The sequence below is a fragment of the Loxodonta africana genome, chromosome 8 (assembly GCF_030014295.1).
Source record: "Loxodonta africana isolate mLoxAfr1 chromosome 8, mLoxAfr1.hap2, whole genome shotgun sequence".
In the NCBI taxonomy this organism is placed as follows: Eukaryota; Metazoa; Chordata; class Mammalia; order Proboscidea; family Elephantidae; genus Loxodonta; species Loxodonta africana.
In genome coordinates, this window is record NC_087349.1 from 14,183,193 (window position 1) to 14,209,793 (window position 26,601).

The 26,601-nt window shown below is 41.4% G+C and overlaps 1 protein-coding gene across 6 annotated transcripts in view; it reads left to right on the forward strand.

Moving 5' to 3' along the window:
* CNOT4 (CCR4-NOT transcription complex subunit 4) overlaps positions 1-24,172 on the forward strand; it is a 144,158-nt gene extending 119,986 nt beyond the window's left edge. For 2 of the 6 annotated variants that reach the window (XM_064289683.1, XM_064289684.1), the window contains exons 11-12: positions 22,745-22,957; positions 23,637-24,172. In XM_064289683.1, the coding sequence (XP_064145753.1) occupies positions 22,745-22,957; positions 23,637-23,938 (515 nt within the window). In that variant the 3' untranslated portion in view covers positions 23,939-24,172. Of the gene's footprint in view, positions 1-30; positions 13,693-22,744; positions 22,958-23,636 lie in introns of those variants that run through there. The other 4 variants (XM_064289685.1, XM_064289687.1, XM_064289688.1 and 1 more) reach the window with 2 other exon arrangements.
* The last annotated feature ends 2,429 nt before the right edge of the window (positions 24,173-26,601 follow it).

A 26,601-nucleotide genomic window follows, 5' to 3' on the forward strand; every position in this document is an offset into this window, starting at 1 on the left:
GTAACTAGACCATGACTGACTTTTCCACAGGGGAAGAAGAGGTGAAGGTTTCGACCATGCCACTGTCAGCCTCTTCCCATTCATTACAACAAGGACAGCAGCCTCCAAGTCTCCACACTACTGTGGCCTGACAACAGGACTGAGGAGAGGATTAGACTCTGGGGTGCTTGCATGGGCAACCGGATTTTTGCATGATTCCTTTCTGATTTTGCATTTAATGTATACACCCAAAAGAGCCATTATAAACGTTCCTCATGCCTACAACTAGTGTGTTATAGCTGCTAAAGTATTTCTGGATTAGGCCTTTACCGTAATTTATTAGCATAATGATTCTGGCATTGTTTCTCATGAGTGGTACTATTTTTAACTCATACAAATTAAACTTGTAGCACTAATTAAGATAGCAAATGAGATTAGCTAGAATTGTTCTTATTTTGGCTCTGTTATTGAAAATAATACAAAGGTAATGGTAGTTCCTTGTTTACTAATTTGTGAAAAAACGGTGATATCCTACTCCTGAAGAATTTGAAAATTAAGAAGATACTGTCTGTTGGATTCTTTGAAAACTTGAGAAGAAAGAATGCATATAAAACAAAATTGGTGGTGTCATTTAATGCTCAGAAGGATGTTGTCAGCAGTTGTTTTTAGTTGTACGGATTTATATCCTGTATTGTGCATTACGTGTATAGACACTGTGTTTATTCTCTCTCATTTGCACATTTGCACTTTCCTTTTGAATGGTTGTTAATTATACATAGATGGTTAAAAGATAACTGTGATAGTCCAAATGCAATATAATCTCTTTTATAATGCGCTGCCTAGTATACCAGGAAATGCCTCAAAAACTGAATTTCAATTTCAACTTAGAGTTGATTTATCAAAAACTTGAATATGGGCTTAACATCATATGTGAGAAGCAACCGTAGCAGTATGACGTTTTTACTGAACAAACAAAGCAGTTCTGTGGGTTATCTGTTTGGAAGTTTCATTCTTTAAAAATTAAGCTGTGACAGTAAGACTGTATTCCAAGTGCCTGACCCGAATGAGACTAAGGTGGGAGAGAAGAGATTGAGGGTCCTCTAAAATTAGGCCGCTTAAGTTGTGATAGATAACTTTAGGTGATCACAGAGAAGAGTGGAGTGCTTTGTTAGGATATAATGTAAAGTGATTCCTGGGGTAATACAAAATTTCTTGAAGTAGTTTTAAAACTGATAATGAAAGAAAAGAAAGGACTCCGTTCTGAGCAGTGGACAAAAGCTGATTCAGAAAACCTGACCATATTCTGCGTAAATTAAGCATGTGCGGGGGGAGAGGGTAAAGTCAGACTTCCTCTTGAGATTTTAAAAAACAATTGTGATAAAAGATCTCTCTTAATTTGTTAAAAATAGTAAAGGGCAATGTGAATCCCAAAAAGAAGCCTGGAGATTTAAAGTCATGATAATTTTACAAACACTTTAGTAAGGCAGTGACACAGTGGCATGTCGTAGTAGAGTTTTCCAGGTTCCCTCTCTCAGTAAAGTATCATTACTTTCTAGTAGATATTATGCAACAAATTAAATGGCTTTGTCCTGAGGAATAGTGAGGCAGACTAAAATGTATTCTTCATATCTTTTAGATTTGGTTAGCTGAGGGTGCAGAAAAAAGCACATACCCTAGCCATTTAAATTATTTTTTGAAAAATTCAGCGTAAATATCAGTCTCTAACTTGAATTAGAAGTGATGTTAGGACAACATGACAAGAAATTGGAAAATATAAATGAAACATTGTGCATTTATTAAATATCAGCCTTTTGTCATAGTTTAACTATGGCTTTCATTTTATTGTAAGAGGCCAAGACTTCCACTTAATGTTTCCTGTGGTGTGAAGGCCCCTGGACTTTGTTAAACCCCAGCTCCTGTAAAGAAGCTCACTAGCTCATAGTTTTCTCTAGCTCTCGGTGCAAGGCCTTTTTATCACCTGGATCCTCTTACAAAGCTGTAAGCAGGTGATTAACTCCCATCGACTCACTTCTCTGGGTTGAGAAATCTGCCTATTTGCTTCTTTCCTGGAATAGATAGCTTTCTCTGCCCTTTCTCATCTACAGCCAGTGCAGAAAAACCAGCGGGTAGTTTTCCCAGACTGGCCTGAGCCCAGAATAAAATCCTAAAACTGCCTCCCTGCTTGCGTCTGTCCTTCCTGCTTCCAGCGCACCATAAGTCGGGAAAATGCTTCTGGGGTAATTAGGCTTCAGTTTGTATATTTATACGCAAAATGGCTACCGATTTTCCTTTGAATAGCTCTGTAATTCCTAGACCTTGTAAGCCTAAGAATAATAAACCTCACCTTTTTGCTTACTCAGTATTTCATATAGTATGTTTTTTTTAAAAAACAGAAGTTTAAAAATCACAGTTACAGTGAATTTTACACTGAAGCACAGAAGAAAATTCACAACACATTGAGGAAGGCATCTCTTCCCACAGCAGGCACCCTGATGAAACCAAATGATGATAAAAAGTTTCAAGGTAGTTTTTGATACATTTCTGCATGAAGGATGCAGCCTCCACAAGGAAAACTTCATCAGCCTTTACAGGTCCAGAATTCTTTGAAATTACACGCAGAATTGTGGGTTTGTGGGTATGTACATATATACATATTTTTCTGGGAGAGAAAACCCATTAGTGATTGTAAAGTTCAGTGACCCCTCCTCTTAAAAAACAGAGAAGGAAGGAAGGAAGAAAGAGAAAGTGAAGAACTGCCGTCTGGAAGTGTGTTTAGCGCCACTGTAGGAAATGGAGCCCTGGACTGAATGATTAGTCCGATGATGAATGTCAAGTGCCTCTTCGCTCTTTATTCCTGACAATTCCATTAGGAAGTATTTTCTGGGTAATGATGCTTTCCTCTTCATTCTGCTGTCGCCGTTGTTTTTCCAGGTGGTGCTGTTGCACACCCTTCCCTTATTTCAACAAAGCATGAATTGAATCTCTGAACTGGGTCTTGAGGGATACAAGGCTGAATAAATTTTTTTTTTTTATCGTCAGGGGTAACAATCTAGTCTTATTTTACATAATTTCTGTAAGGTCAGCTCTTAATATATTTTAACCACAAGGACAGCCATAGCAATCCAAACCGAACCCACTGCTGTCAAGTTGATTGCGACTCACAGCTACCCTATAGGACAGAGTAGAACTTCCAGATAGAGTTTCCAAGGAGCACATTGCGGATTTGAACTGCCAGCCTCTTGGTTAACAGCTGTAGCATTTAACCACTACACCACCAGGGTTTCCCGTAGCGATCCAGGCTCGTTAATTATTTATCCCTCAGAAATGTAACAGTGGCAACGAGGAGTCTTGAATACCTATACTTCAAATGTTAAGATCTACGATAATTTGGAGGGAAGTGAAAGAATCTTGATAGGAAAGACATGCATTCATTATTCTAAGTTAAGTATTTCTCAGTCATGTGTGTGTACGTTCGTGTCTCTTGCTCTTCACTTAGTTTCCTGGGAGTTAAGTAGTGCTTTCCACATTTGTGTTCTTAAGTAGCACTTTCCACATTTGTGTTCTTTGCAATGGGAAGAACTTGAACGCATTTTGTCTGTGCACACTTCTCACGACACGGCTCCTATTTGTACAGTATTCCAAGCACCTTCAAGACTGCCAGAGCACTCGTCTGCTGTGACTCGGGTCCACAGGGGTGTATCCCTCAGAGGGATTGCCTCTGAAAGCTCAGAGAGAAAGGGATAGATGGCAGGTGCATTAAAATTTTACCAAATGAAGACCTCCATATTATTTACACATTATATAAACTGGGGCACGTTGTATCCTATGTTAAGTTGTAAGATTTTGGAGCTTTTTGTTTATTCGATCATGAATTTTTCCCAAACCTGCTCAGTTGGCTTTAGGAGATGGAGATCATACAATTGAAGATAACAGTAATTTTTAAATTATCGTGTACAGAGATAATAACCCAAAACAGGAAGATCTTATGTCTTTATTCAACAGATATGACCCAAGTCAAATTATCTGGGGTCAGACTAATCCATTTGCCCTTAATGTTGCCTCTCTCTCCTCGGAGTCTTTTCGTCTGAGTGAGTATCTGTTGTGTGCCTCCTTGTGATGGGAAACACAGTAATACATGTAGGTATTCCCATATGAAATGTTTAGTGAACAAATCAGATGCTATGCTAACAAAAAAAGTAAAAATAGGAGTTAGAGAAGGAGGATATTGTGAATTGGTATGGGGAAGGCTTCAGAAAAAGTGTGGGACTTTTTTACTTTGAAGGATGGCTTATATTTAGATGATGAAAGGGGAAAGTCATACTAAAGGGAACAGATTGAACAAAGCCCCCTGCTCCCTCCAAAAAAAAAAAAAAAAAAAAACCACCAAACCAAACCCTCTGCTGTTGAGTTGGTTCCAACTCATAGCAACCCTATAGGACAGAGCAGAACTGCCCCATAGGGTTTCCAAGGCTGTAATCCTTACAGAAGCAGACTGCCGAAGCACTAGTGGTTTCGAACCGCAGACCTTTCAGTTAGCAGCTGGGTGCTTTAACCCCTGTGCCTTAAGGCTCCTTGAGCAAAATTAGGATGATCTGTAGGAATTAGCAGAAAAGGGCAGTAAGGAGTTGGGCTCATCTGAGGAATGCGGGTCATACAGGTAAGCTGGGTAAGTGTGCTCAATGAAGCCTAGAAACTAGGAAGAAGAGTTTAGTCTTGATGTGAATGTGGTCAGTGGTGGAGAACAATAGGTTCTTTGGCAAAGGTACAGTGTGACTAGCATTTTAAGATTAATTTGGTAATAGGTTTGACGGAAATTGAGAGCAGTTAGAAAGCTGCTCCAGCATACTCATTGCTAGTTAGTCAAATAATACCGGCCTGGACTAGAACAGCAATAGTAGAATGGAGAAGAAATATGAATTAGAAGTCAGAAAGCAATCTCTGATGACTTCCTTAAAAAGAGATAGATGGAAGTCAGATTTCCAGGATTAATGAGGATGTGGACGCAGCAATCATTGACTACTTGTTTAAAATACCTGGTAGCAGTGAGGAAGAGAAAAACCAGATGATTGACTGATACATACATACACACATACACATACATTTATCTTAGAAGGCATTGCTTTAAGATAAGAGAGGAACCAAAATATTTAAAGGCAGAATATAAAGAGCCAGTTGAGAGGACAAAATTGGCAGAGCTGAAGAGGACAGGTTAATTCCGCAGAAGAGCTGATTTCTTTCAGGTGGTAGAAGGTAAACTCCTGGGGTGAGTTCAGGATTTTGATTTAGAGGTGTAGGCTGTATTGTCCTCTGTGGTTTGTAAGAACAATAAGGTGATGTAGGAAAGCATGAGTTTAAAAAACAGAGAATAGATGCAGGGGCTAGTTTAATATCAGTGTATTATGTATTATTGTTTGAAAACGGGGATGAAAGAGTGGAATTGGGAGCCCATAAAGGAGATTTAAAAAATAAATAAGCTTTTGTGAGAATAAGCCTAGGAGTGCATTACAAAGAAACTAATTGCTGAGTAAAGATAGGAGTCAAACTAAAGATTTTTTAGAGTTCAAATACGCATGGTTCTGTATGTTCCTCTGGTTCAGCACAAAGAATCTGAAGTAGAAAAGGCAAGTGTTAAGAGTTTGGTTTGAACTGAAGAACAGAGGACATAAAGACATTCTAAAGGACAAGTTTGTGGTCAAGAACGGAAGTGTTACTGAGCCAGGAGAGACCCAGTGGTCTTAGATTTTCACGAGGACAAAGGGCAGGTAAAGTGCTGTTAAGGAGTGACAGGAGAATGATGGTCAGTGTGAGGACCACTCAGTGCTGATTGATGAGTGAGAACTGAAGAAAGGTTGGTGGATAGATGGCCAACGTGAGGGCCAGAGGTTGGAAAGAAGGCTAGCTCTCCTAACCTCTAATGTCTCTTTTTACCCCGTGCCTCTTAGTCCTTGAGAGTAGGAAGCCAGACTATATGAGAATTATAGAAAGCATTGTATTGCCTGAGGACTCCTGGGTCAAGTTTCCTGTAGGTGGAAAAGAAAATGATTCAAAGGAAAACTCCCCCCTGTGGAATGAACACCCCTTCCACAGAGCACAGGGGAAGACATGGGAGCAGAGTGGAGAGGGCCACTTGCAATGGGACAGGTGTGCATAAGCCCAGGGAGTAGGAGAGATTGGTAACAGTAGTTCTTATGATGTGAAAGGTTTGCCCAGAGGGCCTCTGTTTCATCCAGTCAGCTGAAAGCAAATGGTAAACCTCAGAATATTCTGTATTTCAGTGCAAGCTTCAGGTCAAGCAATTTTTATACACCTATTTTACCTCCAAAAAAAAAAAAAAGTGAGCTCTAATTTGTCTGGTTAATTCAATAAGATTGCAGATAATTGCATACTACATTAATAGTTCCCAGTCTTTTGTACGGTTTATAACCGTGTTTGGTGTCTGAACTCCTACATAGGGAACGAAGTGCTCTGTGGCAAATTTTCATTTTTCTCTATTTTGAGAATTTCATAATGTCTCGGGAGGCTAATGCAGATAGTATGCGTTGTCACAGGCAGTCGTGGGGACCGTTGTTACCGTGCACTCAGATGATAAAAAGTGCGTTATGACAGGACCTAGTTTAACCATTGCAGTGGGGGGACCCAGGATACTTGCTTTCCAGAATAGGTAAAAATGGAGGCAACCGTCTTGACTGGTTTTGTAAGGGTAGGAATAGTACTGTCTTCATAACACTTAACTAGGATTATGTTAGAAAGAATTTGCTCAGCAAAAGTTAATTTGTAAGCCTCACTCTCTGTGCGGGTATGAAGTTGAATGTGTGTGTGTGTACATGTGTGCGTTTATATGTCATCAGTTAAATCGTCCCCTTAGTGAACTCAACAGGAAAAAGTCTCAAGCCATCTCACTAATTCCTGCTTTTTTCTAATTCATATATTAATACTGTCTATATATACAGTCTCTCTCTAAAGTCTTTATTTATTTTTAAGGAAACAAAGACCGTACTTATATGCAGCGAGGCTACAATACTGGTGCCTACCTTGCCCCAGTCATGTGTTCATCCGAACGAATATGTTTGTAACTTTTTTCTCACCAAATGCCACTCCCACTACTAAGCATAGACATCCCATGTCACACTCTTTGGGAAAACCTTACAAAAGGATAATAAAGAAAGATTTGTCTTAGAGTCTTGAAAGTTAAGAGTAATGACAGTTGTAATACAGCCTTTAACAGTCTGCCTTTTAGAGACAAAATAACAGTAATAGTGATAATAGTAAGCAGGACTCAGGATTGTGATTGATCCACAGTCACGTTCTGACAGCGAAGTGAAGTTCCTTTAGCCCTCACGTCTGACTTTGCTTTCATGTATGTTACCCAGTGGAGAAGAAACTTCAGGATTCAGGATACATCTCTTCCCTAAACGTTGTTGTGTCTTTCCGTTCAAATGTGATAGTAATTCTCTCAAGTCAAGGGTTTTTAAACTGAGTATCAGCGCGAATAATGAGTTGAAGGCTTTCAAAGTGTCTGTCTACTGGCAGCCCTTCCCACAGGTCCTGTAAGTTGTCACATCAGCCTGTGTTAAATGCGGCCCAGGAATCTTGAAATACCGTGGGTGTAACCTTGCAGGTACTCTTAATGCAGACTTAAAATAATTACGTAATTACCCAGGTCTGAAAACGAGGAGTAAAACAGGTGGAATTCAACTTCCAGAACTACCCAGGATTTTCTGCAGTGCGAAAGAACATTTAAGGACCAACATGCACGACCACTAGACCAGTGGTATCTCTATTACAAAACACAAAAAAGAAAAAAATGGCACCCATACGAAAGGTGTGACCTCAGATTCATCTTCGAAGAGCTGCCCTGTAAAATGATAGCACATCTGATTTTTTCAGCCAAGGAAATTGTTGTTTTCGGCATAATGAAGCAGAGGGAAAGTTCCACAGGATTTAAAGACAGTAGTATCATCACCATCTCCAAGAAGAAATGCTAGAAAGCTGACTGCGATCAACCTTTGTAGCCTAGCACTGTATTCTCCTGTGGTGAGATCTTGTCCCAAGGACTGTGCTAGCATTTCCGCTGTTATTAGTCTTGCATACTGAAATAATGCGTCCCCAGAGCAGAGCGCAGTAATCTGGAGTCCAACTGTGATGTGTTCTATATGTTAGTGTCTGCAAGAAGCCTGACATCTGTGAGGTGCTGTAAGTTTTCCTTTATCACATCTATAATTTGAGTACCCAACTAAAGGCAAAGGAGGCGCTGGGTTGTTAGTTTATCAGCCAAGTAGGAAGGGTTCTCATTGCCTTTAAGCTGAGTCTTGGATTGCATACCATGGTTTACTTATGTTTTCTCTGTTACAAAACAGAAGTTTTTATTAACATTTATGCTTATGTTTTGCTGATATATCCACCCCTCCCTACCCCCATTTAGAGTAAGATTTGCTCCCAGGTATGTATCTTTTTTTTTTTTTTTTTTAATGTATCTTTTTACTTCCGAATTGTTAACGTTCCCCATAACCGAGCTGTAGTCTCCCCCGGTCCCGGGCAGGGGTAACACACCCCGAGTTTTAGTCTGCTCGGTGCTGCTGAGTGTCAACTCCCAGGACCTCACCTGTGCTTTAGACCGTAGATGACTTTGTAATCGAGGCATATTACTAAAATAAGCTAGGATCTTACGTCATCTCCAAATAAATACATGCAGTCCTGCAACGTTTGTTTTATAACAGGCTTTCGGGTTGTAATTCTTGACCACCGTGAGTCTTCTCATTCTGATAGCTGTGCTCATCTCTGCCCAGTGTTTGGACAAAGAAGAAATCATTTTTCTCTCAACAGAATTTACCATAGTTAGAGGGGAGGTCACAGCTGCAATCTGTGTGATTCTCCTGCCAGGTCCCCGACAGGCCTCAGTTGTCCTTTTTTAAAGGAGAACACTGTCTCCCCATCAGCCTCTGAGTGTTTCCTCGAAGCCTCTCAACTCAATTATCAGGGTCCCCAATCCCTTTGTTTCCCCAGTAACCACCCTCCTAGCCTTTCAGCTTATTTCTAGGCTGGCTTTGGAGTTTTAGTGAACATATTCTTTTTTTTTTTTTTTAATCAGAACAACAAGTTTAAACAAAGCACAGTCGATTTTGGAGTAGATTGAGGAGTGGCCCATGTGCTGTGAAGTGTGGAGTTGGTAAAAGATTTTTGACATTGTTAGACTTTGACACATTTCACTTCACCAGACTTCTGAGGTGATTCTTGTTCTTTTAAAAATCACTGAATACGTCTAAACAATGTGCCTAAAATTCAAAGCTTTATAGATAAGTGTGATTTTAATAGGATTAATTTTTTTTAACTGAAGCATTAGTTTTAATTCAGTATAAAGCATGAGGATATCATGAAATAAGAATTGCAGTTTCTAATTTATATTTGAGAATATGTTCATGCGCCTACCCTCCTTCCCTTCCTTCCTGCCTCTCTTCCTTCCTCCCTCCTTTCATCAGAGTCTTTTGTCTTGGTAAATGCTGTAAACCCTGGTGGCATAGCGGCTAAGTGCTATGGCTGCTAACCAAATGGTCAGCAGTTCAAGTCCGCCAGGCGCTCCTCGGAAACCCTATGGGGTGTTGCATAGGGTCGCTATGAGTCGGAAACGATTTTTTTTTTTTTCATGTGCCTACCCTCCTTCCCTCTATCCCTGCCTCTCCTCCTTCCTCCCTCCTTGCATCAGAGTCTTTTGTCTTGGTAAATGCTGTCCTCCACGGAGTGTAGGTCTGGAAGGGGCTAACGCTTTCTCAATCCAGATCTCAACTTAAAAATTGGAGTAAAATTTTTTTATTTTCTCTAGTATGTGAATAAATTTTTTAAAAAAGCAAAATAATCACATTTCACATCGCTAAAATAGTTAAATTTTAAAATATACACGCTTATTTCAGAAAGCAGATATTTATTTAGAAAATAACCTCCAAACCGTAACAAATATCCCTTGGTTTGGGTTACTAGATCAGTGAAAAAGAACTCGCAAAGCTGTGTGCTTGGTCTCTTGGATTGAAAATATTCATTGCTGTGGCTGTACGCGTATCAGTTTCACTTGGTTTTAGTATAAAGTAATGAGGAAGTGACTTCATTTTCTGAAATAGATAATTTCTCTGAAATTAAAGAAAGTTAATCATGGTTTTAATGCTTAGAAAGACAACTTTCTGAAAATGAAGCTCATAACTGAGTTATGAAGAATTTGTCAATTAAAATTTTTATTTCTGGAAAAATGTGCAATTTTGGTCTTCTGATTTGGGATTTATATAGCTTTGATTTAAATCCTTAAGTAATCCCATGCTAATAGGAGCCATTTTACCCCCCCAAAAAGATGAGACTGGCTCACCTTCACTATTGAAATGAAAGCGGGCTGTGTAATCAGACATAATAAAGAAGTCAGATTTGGTATCTAAATAACTCTGAAAATTTGGAAAGCTTTTAATTTGGAAAACTTATGAACACCAGGAGACTTAGAAATTTCAATAGACATGTAACTCTAAGGGAATTTTCTGCTGAAGCAACAAAATACTTTGATTTAAATGCAAGCATGAAGAGAAACCCCTTCCCCCACAAACATATTTTACTGGCACTCAACAGTCAAAAGCTATCATTGACTTTATTTGGAATGGCCAACCTCCAGTGAACCCCCCCAAAAAATACAAAAACAAGCCAAATGGCATGGCTTTTAGGAGAAAGTAATAGCATCAAGCTCCAGAGAAAAATGGTACAGAGTAGACATGCAATAAATGTTTGCTGAATGAAAATTGATGGCAAAGAGAGTGATGTTAAGTGTCTAATTGCTTCTGGAGGCCTGCAAAGCCTGGATCTCTTTTGTGTTACATCTGGACTTCTGCAGGCATTTAATCAGATTCATTGCACGTGGGTTATAACGCACCCCTGGAGCCTGTCATGGCATTCACTGTTGAGGTTCCACTCCCAGTCATTGCATTTCTTCTGTTGTCTTTACCTCTGAGCTCTTGACTTTTCCTTATTTTCCCAAGTCCCTCCCTCTTTTTTTTTCCACCTAATAACGCTTTTTCTTACCATTCCATTCCTTGTTTGTAATACTCACAGATCTATTTATAAAAATCTCAATAGATTCCCCCACATCCTCCCCCCCCACCCCGACATATTCACACACATAATGTAGAAAGTTTCTATAGAATACCTGCTTTTTCAGAACTTCTTGTGTGTGCTGCTGAGTTGTTTTGGGATACTTTTCTAGATGGGAATTCTTTTGGGCAACTTGTAATTGTTAAAAAAAAAAATTTTTTTTTTCTCTTGGTTAAACCAAAATCTTCTTGTCTTTTCCTCATTTGTACTTGAGTACAGTTCGTCAAATATGTGAAAGCAGTTACCATTTGTTTAGTAACTTCTAGATGTGGCTCAGACATCCTCATTCTTTCAGCCACCCTACACTTAACACAGTTTCCACTTCTCTTTATAGCCAAGAGGGAGCTGTGATGGCACAGTGGTTAGGGTATCGGCTGCTAACTGAAAGATCAGCAGTTAGAGCTCACCAGCCGCTCTGTGGGAGAAAAGACCTGGCAATTTGCTTCCATAAAGATTTCAGCCCTGGAAACTCAATGGGGCAGTTCTGCTCTGTTCTATAGGATCGTTATGAGTCAGAATCTACTTGACAACACACACAACAACTTTAGTTCTCTACACATATTTTGATTTGACAACTGCGTTCTTAAAATATGAAGCTCACACTTGAATATAATAATTCAGATTTCAGATAAATGTAGACAATAATAGATCTATTTTTTCATTAAAATTATTACTAATATTTGTATATTCCTTTACAGTTTACAGAGTGCTTTTATAAAAGTATCTCATGGGGTAGGTATTATCTCCATTTTATAAATGAATATACTGAGGCTCAGAGTGATTGTCACTTATTGCCCAAGGCCATACAGTTGATAATTTAGACATTGCGTATCCATTTACATGGCCTTAGTATTACCTTTTTAGAAGTTTAATTACTCAGTTGTCCTTTCAGATATAAGCCTGTTATGTAAAACCACTAGACCTTTTCCATACACAGTACTGGTTAGCTAGATCTCTCTGGAACTTGCCTAATACATTTTTAAAAACCTGAATGTCAAATTTTATGCATTTGGATTTGGTATATAGAGTGTATTTTGTTCTTATATCACCATCTGACAAGTCTGTTTTATGAAAGCACTAATGTGATTAAAAATTAGACAGTTGTTATTAGTAGCTTTAGCATATAAAGAATTTAAGAATCTTAATTTAAGGATACTTATATTTTTCATTATTGATTCTGCCATCTGTAGAATTGGCTTTCTGTTGCATATTTACATTAACCTTGTGGTTTTTGTTAAGTATAACAAAAAGCATGGGGTTAAAGATAAGCCAAGCTCTATCACAGAGACCTCATTGACTCAGTATCTTAAGTTCTGTGTAAATTCATCTAAAAACTGCTGTTATCCACACTATACTTTACCATCATATTCCAAAAGGGCACCATCAGAGAACTTAGCAGAAACTGCTGAATTCAAGTTATATTCTGACATCCTAAGAAGCCTATCCAAATAATGAATTACTTTGATGTGATTGGCTCTTTATGAATGCCGTTTGACTCCCATTGATCACTCTATTCTGTATAGGATTACGAGTTAGGGGGAGGAGGTGGAACTAGCCAGGAAGTCTGAGTTTGGGCAGGCAGCAGAAAAGGAGGAGGAAGTGGGCATGGGAGATAGAGGGATATTTCCTATGGAAAACAATCACCATTAGAAGCAGCCTCCATGACTGCTTGTTCAATTCCAATATTAACAAAGTTTGACTTCTCATATATTGTGCATATGAAGGGAGCTGAGGTCCTAGCCAAAACAGTACCTATTATTTCCCATGAAAAATGCCCCAAACCCAAGCCAATAGAGCACTGGCTGAGAAACTTATATTAGTTTCTAAAGAAATCATCAAACCCCCAGTCTGTTTCAGGATTTTCTCAAGAACTATGATTTATAATATATTAGAATATATAATTCTAAGCACTTAGCCTCTACAGTCTACTATTTCCTCCTTTTCTGACTCTTCTTAGCAATGATTTTGGGGTCACATCTGTGAGGGCTGATACCCCAGTGTCTGATTCATCTTGCATCTAGAGATTTGCACTCATGTCAAGTGAGTGGGTGCTCTTTCATTATCCTTGCTTGTCTCTTGACTTCCGGTTCCCTTCTCTACATTGCTTAGTCCTTTCTGATTTGAAGAACGTGCTCTTCTATAAAGAAGATGGATGGAAGCAAAATGAAGATGGAACTCCATAGCTCTGTCTTCTCTCTCCCTAGTTACCATTCTGACAGCAGGCTGAGCAGTGGCCTGTCCTTATTTTGTTCTCCTTATTCCAAACATAGACTTTTCTCGCCTTCAGCATTTCTCCCAAGCCTCAGATCACTATGGACTTCTGATTTTAATCCTCAAAGATTATGGTTCTCTTATATTCAGGTAGGTGGTATATTTCCATCCATCATTTCTAAACTTTTTTTTCAGAGCTCATCTTATCAGATTTTCCCTGGGCAGTAACTGATTTCTTTAGATTTCTCTTCATTTCCTTTTTCTTCTTAGAATGATTTATTATTGCATAGTCAGAATGTCATGTTTTAATCATCTTCTGTGGCCTGAGAATCACTTCCCCTTATAACCATGGGGCGACGCCACCATCCTTTTTCTGAGCTTTTTTTTTTTTTTCCTGAAAGCTGTTTTCTTTAAAAATCTGGAAGCAGATTTTTAGGGCCTTAAGTACCTGCTAAGGTTCAGATACTGCTCCCCAGCTACACAGACAGTGAAATCAAGGCCCTTTCCCTTGGAGATGCTCACTGCTAGAAAACTAGCGTGGAAACAAGCAATTGCAGCGCACTGTGGGCGTTGCAGAAATAAGCCAGGAGGCCCAGAACCCGGCCCCGCTGTTCCCACGCCCGGCTTCTCTAAGTCCTGTCACTTATACCTGAGGTTTCGGTTATTTTTACCCCATTCTTTTTTGGTCAGGATGAAGTCCAGGATAAAAATTTCCCTCCTTGTTTTCTTTGCCTTGGGAAAGAGAGATGTCCAGCGAGGAAAATCCTCTCAGATGTATTTTCTTCTAGCAGAATAAATCCTCAGAGATGTTAGGGTGGCCGACACCCTCCATGTCCCTGCTGCCGTAACGTTTGTTTTGAAGAAACTGTATCCTGGTGATATGGAGATTCCCTCCTGGATTGTAAGCTCCCTCGATTCTCTTTGTGCAGCCTCACAGCGCTGTGTTCGTAGTGCTCAGTCTTGTCCTCACCTGAATGCTTTCCTCCAAGCTTCTAATGCCAGAATTTGCAGAATTCTCATATTGGATTTTTTTGCCCTTGGCATTCTTTTAGCTCTGTTGCTTGTACATTCTCATTCAGGTTCCATCTGATCCAGTCTGTGATGCTTCTAGGAATGTATTTATCCTTTTACATTAAATTTTAAGTTTACGTTTTACTCATTCTATATATATATATATATATAGCTTTACATATATTTATCTTTTCGTAAGTATTTTTCCTTGCTTTTTCCCCCCCTTTCTTAAATTCTGCTTCCAGTGGCCACTGCTGTCTAATCCTTCATAAAGCAGTCAGTCACCTCGGTGTTTCCCTGGTTCTCCTTAGATGATCTGATTCTCCCCTGAAACAGATTGCTAGACCTCATAAAAAACATAGGAACCTTCAAATAGGGAGAAGTGGACGTTGTGCAAAGCACATCTAATTATATTTTGAAATGTTCCTATCTTCTCCTGTGATTCCTGGCCTCTGCCACCCACTGTTCTGCGTGGAATGTTCTTTCCCTCTTTCACATCCACTCCACGTCCTCTAGTAATTCCCTACGTGCCGTCCGTGTAGAACGGCAGTAACTCGCCGCCTTCTTTGTGCCCCACAGGACTTTGCTCATACCAGGTAGCATTTATTATCACGTATTGTCATCCTGTAGACATGCCTGCCCTCCCGTCCTGTTAGCCCGTGAGTCCTGGCAGGACCAGGGCTACTTGGGTATGTGCTCGGTGGCAAGAACAAACACTTCGGAGTCAGGCTGGGTTTGATTACTGACTCGGAGCTTATTAACTGTGTAACCATGGGCAAATCTTTTAAAGCACCAGCGTCTACTCAGCCTCCTCATCTGTACAGTGAAGCTACTGCTCACCTCCTTGGATTGTTCACTAGGTAATGGAGTACCTAAAGTGCGTTGGGAGTGAATGAACAGTGTTTCCAGTAGAAAAATGGGCAGAACGTACCTTACGGACTGATCCTGTCCACTCAGTATGTTAATGTGTTTTTAAAAAGCATTTCTTTTTTAAACAATTTTGATGCTTTGAACTTTAAAAATTACATTTGCCTGTGTTTCGGCATCTGAGACACTGTTGAAAACATGTAATCTATGGTATGTTTCCCTCAGTTTATATGCAAAGAAATCTTTTGGACCCCAAAACTTAACTTCTCTGCTGAAAAAAAAGACGTGTGTTTTTGGAGAGAACCATTTGTATATGGCATTATAAAGATATGAATGCAACAGACCTTGTTGGGTAGAGTGACTTTTCAGCTCTTCTCAGGTTGGACCTTTGGGTCAGCAGGTATTTTGAATCACCTAAATGTATCAGATATCCCCTTGTGGACCTTTCAGTAGCTGTGTGAGGTAAGGTAGCATCCTGTGAGGGCAAACAGTTACTCAAACAAACCAGAAAACCAAACCAGTTGCCATCATGTTGATCCTGACTCATGCCAACCCCACATGTATGAGCAGAACTGTGCGCCGTAGGGTTTTCAATGACTGATCTTTCAGAAGTAGATTGCCAGGCCTTTCTTCCAAGCCACATCTGGATGGACTCTAACTGCCAACCTTTCAGTTAGCGGCTGAACGCTTAATGATTTGCGCCACCCAGGGACATTCCAGTAACTAAGTACAGTAAACCCACTGAGTACATTAGATGTTGAAAACCAGCACACAGCTCGATGCCAGATTCGTGTGGGTCAGGCCAACAGCGCCACGTCATCTAGAATGATCTGGGTGGGAGAGGAAAGATTCAGACCTTTGGAAGATTGAGCAACAACTGGTGGAAGAGATCAGGAAAATATCCCAGACAGGGAGACTGGCCGGAAGCAAAGACGGCCCAGAAAGCAGAAATCCTGTTCAGCTGATCCTCACCGATTTTTCTGTTTATCTCGTTTTACTTCCTTCTGCTATTAAGAATAAATTTTGATTGTTTTTGCTATCACTTTGTACAGGTTCTTCTGTTCTGCTCAGAGCACTTTCATTTGAGCTCTTAAATTTTTTCATTTCATCTATTAAACCTTCAGATTTTGTCGTGCGCCCAGTAAACCTGCTTTGCTGTACTGGTCTGTGTTGCTTTATAATAAACATAATCCTAGAAATTTGAGTGTAAACTCTATTTGTTTAAGTAGAATAACAGTTTTTATAAATCGTCCAAAAGCGCTCATTCATAAAAAAGTCATTTTCCCTGCATATTCTTCTTAATACACTGAAGTGACTTTTATGACTGCCCTAAAATACAGCACACAGAAATGGCTTTCTTTTAAGCTCCAGTATGAGAAATTTTGTGTTTTTTAAAGCTTGGTTTAACATATAAAACAAGGATAATTCATTGATGTTTGGGTTGATCAGAGATAGGTCGTTGAGGTTTGAGGAAGTTTGGGCTTTTTTGAAATCATAGTGATGGAGTTAGACTCTGTCCCAAAACTGATAGGGAGTAGTGTCTGACAGGGCAGGTGGTGGGAGTATAGAGAAGGGTGCAATAGCTGAGACAGGCTGAACCCTGTATCCTTCTAAAAATGCTGAGAATTTGAAACTGTCCCTGTCTGGCATCGGAGTAACCATAACGGGAACTAATGTCCAACCACTTGTACCAGGAAAGATTTAACTTGGTAACCTAACCACTGGAGCCTCTGACCTTGAGCTTTCCAGGACAACAGTGAAGAAAGAGATGATGGAAGCTTTTTAGAAAAACAAGATCTGGTTCCAGACTGAGGCTGTTGGGAGTAACCATTAGCTAAGGGTTAAATACCAAAGAAAGAATAAACTCTCAGGAATATTTGTGTGACTGGGACTTGCAGCAACTGCTCCCTGGCTGAGGTGTGTCTGACCACTTTCAGATAGCACCGAGGCCTGAGCTCTCTGGCCCCAGGTACTGCAGTCAGGAATGGAGAGACTTAAGGATCAGGGCTGAAGGAGTGAGCCAGCTGTCCCTGCCCAAACACGAAAGCTAGAGAAATTGGTGCATCTGTGGATTTCGTTGCATTGAGCTAGTTTAATTAACAAGACCTGTGAATTTACGAAGCCCTGGTGTTTCAGAGTTCAGCCGCTAACCAAAATGTTGGCAGAAACCCTATGGGGCAGTTCTACTCTTGTCCTATAGGGTCACCATGAGTCAGAATTGACTCTTCGGCCCTGGGTTTTTTTTGTGTGTGTGTGTGTATTTTTAGTTTGATTAAAAGACCTTGAGGGGGGAACACCAAAGCAGAAGTCCAGGCAAGAGTCCCAAGAGGAGACAGAAATCCTGGCCCAGTGCAAAGGTGTATGGAGGAAACCGGTAGACGGGATGGCCCTCGGTTTGCAGGTGGCCCTTCACTGTGTTTTCTCTTACCGTGCGTCATCATACCTAGGTGTTCTAGATTCACTCCTCTAGCAGCAGAGCTGGCTTTTCAAGTGAAATCCTACATGGTACCCTAGTAGATGGTTTGTTTTTGCCCCCTCTGCTCCCCTCCCCACCCCCAAGTGGCTCCAGGGATGGTTTGCAGTCTGTGAAACCAGTTTGAAAACCATTCTTTCAGGTGAAGATTTTACACAAACCAGAGTAACCCACTGGCTTGTCTCCAGTGACGACTTGCCATAAGGAGCAGGTTTGCCCACATTTTACCATCTGTAGCTTTGCATTTCATAACAAGTAGCGTATTGCAGTTAATCAGGGGAACGGAGGGGGAAGAAGCCGGCTTTGGCCATCACCAGGTTCACTGTGCCCCTGCCTCAGCCAGTCACCCTTTCTGAGAGGGCTGAGGTCGGAACACAGCTAAATTTGGTCTTGTAGTATAGTCACTGCATATAAAACGTGCCTTCCTCTGTATTTCGCAGTAAGGAGTTGAACTTAGTCCAGTGTTAGGTAGGTAGCAATACCACAGATAGTTTCCACCGGTTGTGAGTTTTTCAGGTCCGGGGGCCCGTGTGATATCGACTAGTCCCCACAGCTCCTTGCCCCCAACATGTGCCCACACGTGCACCTTGCAGGCCTGTCTTCATGGAACGTTTGTAGCATTCGTTAACCATGTACAACCCTGCAACGTTCCTTCTGTGCTCTTCTAGGTTATAATTGTTGAACTTATGTGTACGTTACCTCACCATCTAGACCGTAAGCTCCTTGAGAACAGGACCTGGCCTGAGTGCTTTTGTGCTCCCTACACACTGGGCTCTCAGCCGCTTTGATTTGTATCTTGGCAGCCTGAACACATGCATTTTATGCTACTTTCTGTTGTTGTTGCTAAAACTTAGGTTTGCCAACTTGCTTTGTGTGTGATGCTCGACTTTTGATACGGACTGGGGGGCTAGGCTACCAGCAGGCTGGCAGGATTTTAGCCGTAATTTCTCCTTGAATAAAATGTGTCCTGGGTCAGGTAAACTGAAAGGCTGCTGATACTTCTTACACGACGGAACGTGAGAGTGTGGTGTATGGCGTCTTTAAGTTCTTTAAATTACATGCCTTTGATTCCTACACTGAAAAATAAAACCATACCCCGTAACTTGACCGCTCTTCTGCCCTCAGATTGTTTAGAACTGAAAATAGTGTTTTGTTGTATGTATTTATGTCAAAAATCCAAATCCACGCCTGTTGCCATCGAGTTGATTCTGACTCATATTGACCTTATAGGGCAGAGTAGAACTGCCCCGTTTGGTTTCCAAGCAGCACCTGGTGGATTTGAACTACCGACGTTTTAGTTAGCAGCCATAGCTCTTAACCAGTAATTAATGTTTTTTTAACATCATAGAGTATTTAAACATATTAGCAAGCCTTTAAAAATACACAGTCCTTCCCTAGTCTATTATGCTACTACTAAACTGTTTTTTCAAAATTTAGCATCATGTCTTAATACAAAACATGTTCAGTAACTTGATTTTTATTATATTTGCTTGGCTTTTTCACTCTTGTGGAAATTTTAAAGTACTTTCCATATCTTATTTGTCTTTGCGATATTTTGGTGACAAGAAGACATATTAGTTAGATAAGTTACACAGTACCTTGTGAGAATGTTTGATGTTTTCCCTAAGTTCCTGAAAGGAAACTGTTGTGCCAAGGGCCGGATCCTGGCAAGCAAGGAGTTCCCTGCCCTGGCTTTTTGGAAAGTTTCATATCTAGTCAGTGTTGACCACTGAAGGAGACACATATTGTTTGGCATTTATCCAGTGGTAAATGGGCTTCAAACTGTTTTCCCTTCTTATTTCATTTTATTTTTATGATAGTAAGGCAGATGTTACTCCTACTCGTGAAGGAGGTTTCTGGGATAGTAAAAGCCTACGGATGGTACGTGCCCAAGGCTAATAATAACCAGCTGTGGAGGTAATTTTTTTTTTTTTTTTGTGGAGGTGCCTTATACATCCACCTGCAGTTTTTAGCCCAGTGTTTTCTCCATTAGACCTGTTGACTTGTACATAATGAATTGTACATACTGAATTGCAGCCCAGTGTGAAATCCTTTATAAATAAAGGAAAATGAAGCTGCACCAGGCTGAGACCAGCAGTCAGAGTCCTGGTACTGTTTGAAAGGGAAATGTATATTCAAGTGGGATTATTGAGAGCCTAGAAACAAGGGAATGGGCTTCCTTTGTGTCAGGGATTCTCAACTAGGGACAATTTTGCCCCTCAGGAGGCATCTGGCAACGTCTGGGGTCATTTTTGTTTGCCACAACAAAGAATTGTTCAGTCCAAAATGTCAATAGTGCCACGAATGAGAAACCCCACTGTGTGTATTTCAAGAAATGGAATTACCAGAAGCCCTTGGAGCCAGAACAAATTGGGGTCAGATGCAGTGGGCAAAGGCCAAGGAGTGATTTCAGGTGTGGCTGGACTGAGATGAGCTATGTTCATGGGGTTGGGATGAGCTAATTACCTTTGTCTCACCCTTGCTTCATGTCAACACTTGGCATAGCATTAGTGGAGAATACAGTGAAGAAAGGGTTTTTCTCTCTTCTAAGCTACTTGGAATAGCTGTCCCATTCCCGGGGCTAAAGATGTCTGACCACCTCCCTGTGACACCTGCAGCTTCCCTGTAAACTGTAAACCAGTCAGCCATGCTGTAAGGCTCCATAGGTGCTTAGGCACAGGACTTCATTGTTGTTGGTGCAGGATTATAAGAGATATAAACCAGTTATTTTATTTCCCAAGATATAGTCACATTGACCCCGGCAGAATCTCAGTTTCTCACTATTTCTGTATCACGTGCCATATGTGAATTTCTTTGGCTGACATTGGCTCTCTCTTGATTTCATTAGGCTACACTCAGAGCGACAAATGTGCTTCCACCTTATTAGAATACTAATTTTCAAATCTTACGAGAATGCAAATATTATTCTGTTAATGCAAAATTAAGGGTTCCTTGATGCTAGTTTTTACTAAATGTGAAGTAAAAGTAAGGAGAAAACCAGTCTGTGGGAGTTACAGGGGATTTTCTTTTTCCCTGTCTTCCATGGAAGAAGGAGGCTCAGGCCATCTGCATAGACTTGATTGACCTTGGCCGCCTAGTTCCAGAGTGTTCATGTTGCAGGAGATGCCCCATAGCCGTTCAGAACATCTTGCCATGGAGTTACATGTCATCTTTTTATTCCAGGGAGATTTTATTTCCCTCCTGGGAAGTTTTCCCTGTTCAGTTTCTGGCTGATTGAAAACCATCTGAAGTTATTCAGTTTGCCAGATTGACTACTTTAAAAGTTAGAATGTGCTATAGACACCAAACCTTACCATAACCCAGGGTATCCTCGGACTTTCTTACCAGCGTGATCTCGTCACTGCCTCATACAGGTCCGGAGCCTGGGGGAGATGCTGGCAATTGTGTTGCGTTTCCCCTGGCTGCAAAGTCCAGTTTGTTCCCTCAGCCAAAGCGCTGCCGTCTCCTGCGCGTCACATCCGTGGTCATGCTGGGGTACCGTCACGTGCTTTCCTGCCTTCTTTTTAGTCATGAGTCTCAAAGGCCCATTGGTTTTCCCTTAAATATTTGACCCATTAAGAAACCAATGAATAGCCTGCACAGAGTAAATCGAGAGAGTATAATATTTAAAAACCAAAACCCTCAGGTAGCACCTGGGTTCAAGTGTTCACTATACTGACCTTGGGCAAATGACCTGATATTTCTTGAGCCCACTGCCTTACCTGTGAAATACAGATTATTCCTCCTGCTCTGCCCGCCTCGGGGTGGGTGCGAGTGAGGACCGCCTGCCTGCATGCCTGGCAGACTGTAAACACCGTGCCAACGTGAGGCGGGGAGGGCTCGTCCGCTCCACTGACGGGAAACCGAGGGAAGTTTGAACAGTTTAATTCTTCTCCCTTCTGTGGACTGCTGTGTATCGCAGAGTACCTTTCCCTCATTTTACTAAGAAATGACCTTCGTTAGACTCGGTTGTAGCTTTTTTGTCAGTAGGGTTAAGTGCTTCACTTGCTGAAACACTACAGAATGTGGCAGAGGTCAGTGATGGGTGCAAAGCAAAATTATTCAACGGAAATCCCAAATGCACCAAATGGCACAGACTGTTCAAGAGAATGTTATCATCATCACTGTCGATTACTAATCAGCTCTGTAGGAGAACCACATATAATTTTCTCAGCTTTTTTCAAAAAGCCCAGTTAGAAGTTTGACCTGTATTCCTGTTTTCAGTAAAACAGTGATTCTAAGTAGCTATTACCTTTTTTTTTTTGACCAATTAGTTGTACTGTGTGGATTCTCGATCAAGTTGGTTTAGTCACAATTTATGAAAAGCCTTTTTTTACATCGATAGTGTCTTACCATGCTTGACGCTATTCAGAAACAGACGAGACCTGCAGGACCCCAGGACTTGTGTTTGAGTGATCGTGGACTGTTGGAGTAGAGTGAGCCACCTGTTGGCAGTTGTTCCATCTAGAAGGTCTCTTAGCCTCTGCCTCCTTGGCTTTTGTGACTGAAGGGAAGATATCCTTTCCAGATTCAAAAGCCCGTTCATCACTGCTGCTCTCCTCTGAAATGGTCACCAGTTTATAATCAGGAAGAACTTCTTTTTCTTTTTCTATTGACTTACGTTTATTCTTCATAAAATGACTTTTCTTCCATGGAAAGGGCTCAGAAATAAGCTCCCAGTTTGAACTTTGCAGGCTTGCTCTTTTCATGGCATAAATCAGCTCTGCCAGCTAAAGTCCCCATTAATTGAGACTTCACAACGTAGCTGGCAGTAAGTTGTGCTCTGGAGCATTGAGTCTTTAAACTGGACGATTGATTTACGAAGGCATATTGGTGAAGAGGCGAGAAGGACAAGACGCTCCCTTCCCTCATCTTGGAGCAAGCTCCTCCTCATTTATTTAGGGGCTCTGCGCTCACAAGCAAAAAAATCCTAACCAAGTTTATCTTGCTAGGACAACCCATTTTAAATGCTCAATAAAGAAAGAATAAACCTCCCGCTTACCCACTAAAGAACAACATATGTTTCTAACGTCAGCTTTTTATTTTTTTTTTTTTTATCTTTCATTTTTTTGTTGGTAAATCTCCCAGACAACAGCAGTTCTGTAGAGAGTTTAAATATGAAGGAATGGCAGGACGGGCTAAGGGCACTTCTACCCAACATTAACATCAACTTTGGTGGACTGCCCAATTCTTCCTCCCCCTCCAACGCCAACCACAGTGTACCAACGTCCAACACTGCCACCACCGACAGCCTGAGTTGGGACAGCCCTGGCAGCTGGACAGACCCAGCCATCATCACAGGTAACTCTCTCACTCCTTCAGCTCCGCTGACTCCTGCCATTGGTTCTTAGCACAGCTTGGAGAAAAAAGAGATGTCTCTTCAACGTGCTTCTTTTCACAAAGCCACAAGCGTGGGGCGGCTCGTTCCGTTCTCTGGGGTCGTGTGGTCTCGGTTAACTCTGCTTGCTAGCTGTGTCATGCGGCCTTTGGTGCCTCGGTTGCTTCTCTTGGTCTAGGTAGGTGTTCACGTCTGGCAGCACGCGTATATGACATAGGCCTCAAAGTACAACAGGCTCTGATGTATCCTTCTTAAAAGTATCATACTCCACTTTGTTTTTATAAAGCTCTTTATTATAAGGCTACTGGTGTGTATCCTTCTTAGAGAAGGGAAGCCCGATTGGGAAATGGTGCCGTGCAATTCTTGGGAATGGTATCTGCAGCTCTGCCTCTGAGGGCCTGGGTCTCTGGTGGAAGAGGAAGGCATGGGTTGGCATGAAGGTCAATCTCGGTCATTGTGGTCGAGGATAAAAGGGGTATAGGATGAAAAAGGTCTTATTTGTAAGAAGTTTAAGACCGTCGTTTTCCTGTGTTTTTTGTGGATGAACTAATCACCTTAAAAAAAAAAAAAATTGTTAGTCTAACTTCCTCTTCTTCCTACCTAAACTCACACTTGTTCCTCTTGTTTCTTTTTTCCTCCCAGGTATTCCAGCAACTTCAGGAAACAGTTTAGACTCTCTTCAAGATGACAATCCTCCACACTGGCTCAAATCCCTCCAGGCCCTCACAGAGATGGACGGCCCCAGCGCTGCCCCCTCACAGCCCCACCACAGCGCCCCCTTCAGCTCACAGATCCCACTGCACAGAGCCAGTTGGAATCCCTACCCTCCTCCTTCAAATCCTTCCAGCTTCCACTCCCCACCCCCAGGCTTCCAGACAGCCTTCAGACCCCCCAGCAAAACCCCCACAGATCTACTACAGAGCTCAACACTGGACCGCCACTAGGGAAGGAGGAGGAACCATTAGAAAATGCAGGATTTGTCCCGCCCTGTTTTCTCCCTCTCAGCCCACCCACAGCCCCCTTCTCATCTCTCACATTCTGAAGAATCCAGTTCCTGATCAGTTTATTTTCTCCCTACCCCCAGATGCAATGCAATCACAGGGTCATTACCATCTTCTTTTTTTTATTATTCCTGTCCAAGTTTCTGTTGATCCAGCATTTGAGTGACACTGTTGAATGTTTCCTAAAATGCCTTTTTAAGGAGGGGGGAAAAAAAAAGAAATCAAAAGCAGTCTCGATACTTAGAAAATTACTGTTTGTCTGTCGCGCATAATAATGACATAATCTGCTTCGCAGAAATGACAATTAATCTCTAGGAAAGGTCAAGTAAACGCATCACCAACTGCAGAAGGTTGAGAACCAGGTTAATTTAACTGAGATTGCTAAATGCATGGGGGGAAAGCCGTGGTCCTGGTGTCATCTTGTACTCAGCTTATCACTATTGCAGGGAAAATGTTTTTAATTTAATTTGTAATTCTTTTGGCAAGTTGATGGGGAGGACTCGATTGTCTTGTTGAGCAAAAGAATTTATTGGAAGTTGATGGAAAGACAAATTGATCTGTAGTAGTAACTGGCCTGTTGCTGAAGAGTTTATAAGGAGGGGGGAAGTGATTTTTTTTTTTTTTTTTAAGGAGAAAAAAATTTTGGCTTTAGATTTGAAGCAAATTCAGATGTTTTAAAGAAAAAAGTATTCGCAGATTTAATACCTATACCTAAGATCAGAGCTGAAATACAAGTGATTTCTTCAGTCTTTCTCCTCTGTCAGAATCTTTTTTTCTTTGACATTAAGTTCACCTGAGAGGGCGCTCTGGAGAGCCCTGCTCTGGGGCCCGGTCACCACCAGGAACAAATCTCTGACCTCCTCGCCTGCAGCTTTTATTTAACCCTGTAGTTTCTGGACGTTTGTGCAGTATTGAGAAGACAGGAAAAAAGAAAACAAAAACCTGGTTATAACCTGACGCTAAAACTAAAAACAAGGAAATGTACCTCTTTCTTCAGAATTAAAACTAAAATCTTAAATAAAACAGAAAAACTTGATGACAACCCCTGGGTTGTTTTTGTCTTTGTTTTTCCATTTGATTGCGCTTTAACCTTTGTGCGGGTTTGCAGCATAGCCTGGCGAGTGGCCATAAGATGTTTCCATTTGATTTTACATCTTCAACAGTGATACCAGTTATGGATTCCAGCTCATGGCAGCCCCACACCTGTCAGAGTAGAACTGTGCCCCACAGAGTTTTCAGTGGCTGTGATCTTTTGGAAGTAGATTGCTAGGCCTTTCTTCCGAGGCACCTCTGGGTAGATTTGAACCTCCAACCTGTTGGTTAGTAGCCAGTTGCCTAACCATTTGCACCACCGAGGGACTTCTTCAACAATGATAGGGAGGATGGCTTAGGTAAAGAAATTAGAAAGATGGTGTCGTTGTACTGTCGGTCACCACCATGTTTGAAGATCAGCCCTTCTTGTCCTCGAGAGTCCCAGTGGTTTTCAGTAACATACCTCCTCCTGCTGTCAAATCTGCAAACCCAGCCCTCCCAACTGAGAAGCCTCATGTGTTCTGGGTGGATGGGTTATTGTGTGGAGATGTTGGTTCCTGGGGAGACCTGGCAGGAGCAACAGCCAACATGCCGCACAAGTAGGGCCACCATGTGTGAGTGCCGTGCCGGGAAGAGGTCAGGAGACCCTGATTCAGACAGTCCACACCTACAATTCCTTTATCCCGTCCACTGTAGAGAATGCCTGCTGATGGACAAGTGTTCCCTCCACCTGCCAAAAGAGGGTAAAAAAAAAATTTGTCTTGGAGTTGACTCATGGCAACCCCATGTGTGTCAGAGTTGAACTGGTGGTCCAAGGGGTTTTCAGTAGATGATTTCACAAAAGTAGATCACCAGGCCTTTCTTTTGAAGGGCCTCTAGGAAGACTGAAACCCTCAACCTTTCTCTTGGCAGCCGAACACATTAACCATTCATACCACCCAGGCTCTCTAGAAATTCATTGCCCCTACCCAAGTCGTAAGGAACCGGTGTGGTTTGCATACCTTGCCTTGGAGCGCATTCAGAAGTCAAAGGCTACAGCTGGTAGGTATGTATTCAGCCCCGTCTGTTAAGGGAATCTTTGTAGCATGAATAGAATTAAGTAGATCTTCTAAATCTTACATTCTATGCCTCAGGCTTGATTTTTCTCATCCTTTGTACCTTGCTGCAGGAAAAAAAAAGTTTTTATGAAATTTAAGCAGGATCATCTCAATGTTACCACAAATAGACATTGAATGGTGGATGGTAAATTTTTTAAAAATTAACCAAAGTGTTGCTGCAATAGAGAGGACGGTAAACTGCAGGCTCTCTCGGCTCTCTGTTTGCTTTGGTCTCCAGAACCTTGGTGACGCACCACGCACAGAAATCAAACTCGGGGTGAATTGTGCTCAGGCTTTTGGGTGGGGGAGAGGAAGGGCTGGTCCTGAGGTACAGGCATAACAATACAAATGTCACTTTTTCTGTAAAAGGAGGGGCATTCTACCTAGAGAGACTGCTGCGATTGTGTGTGTTTAATGAATCATACAGAAAGCTTTACAAAAAGTAGATATACACTGTTTAAAGAAGAAAGAAACAAC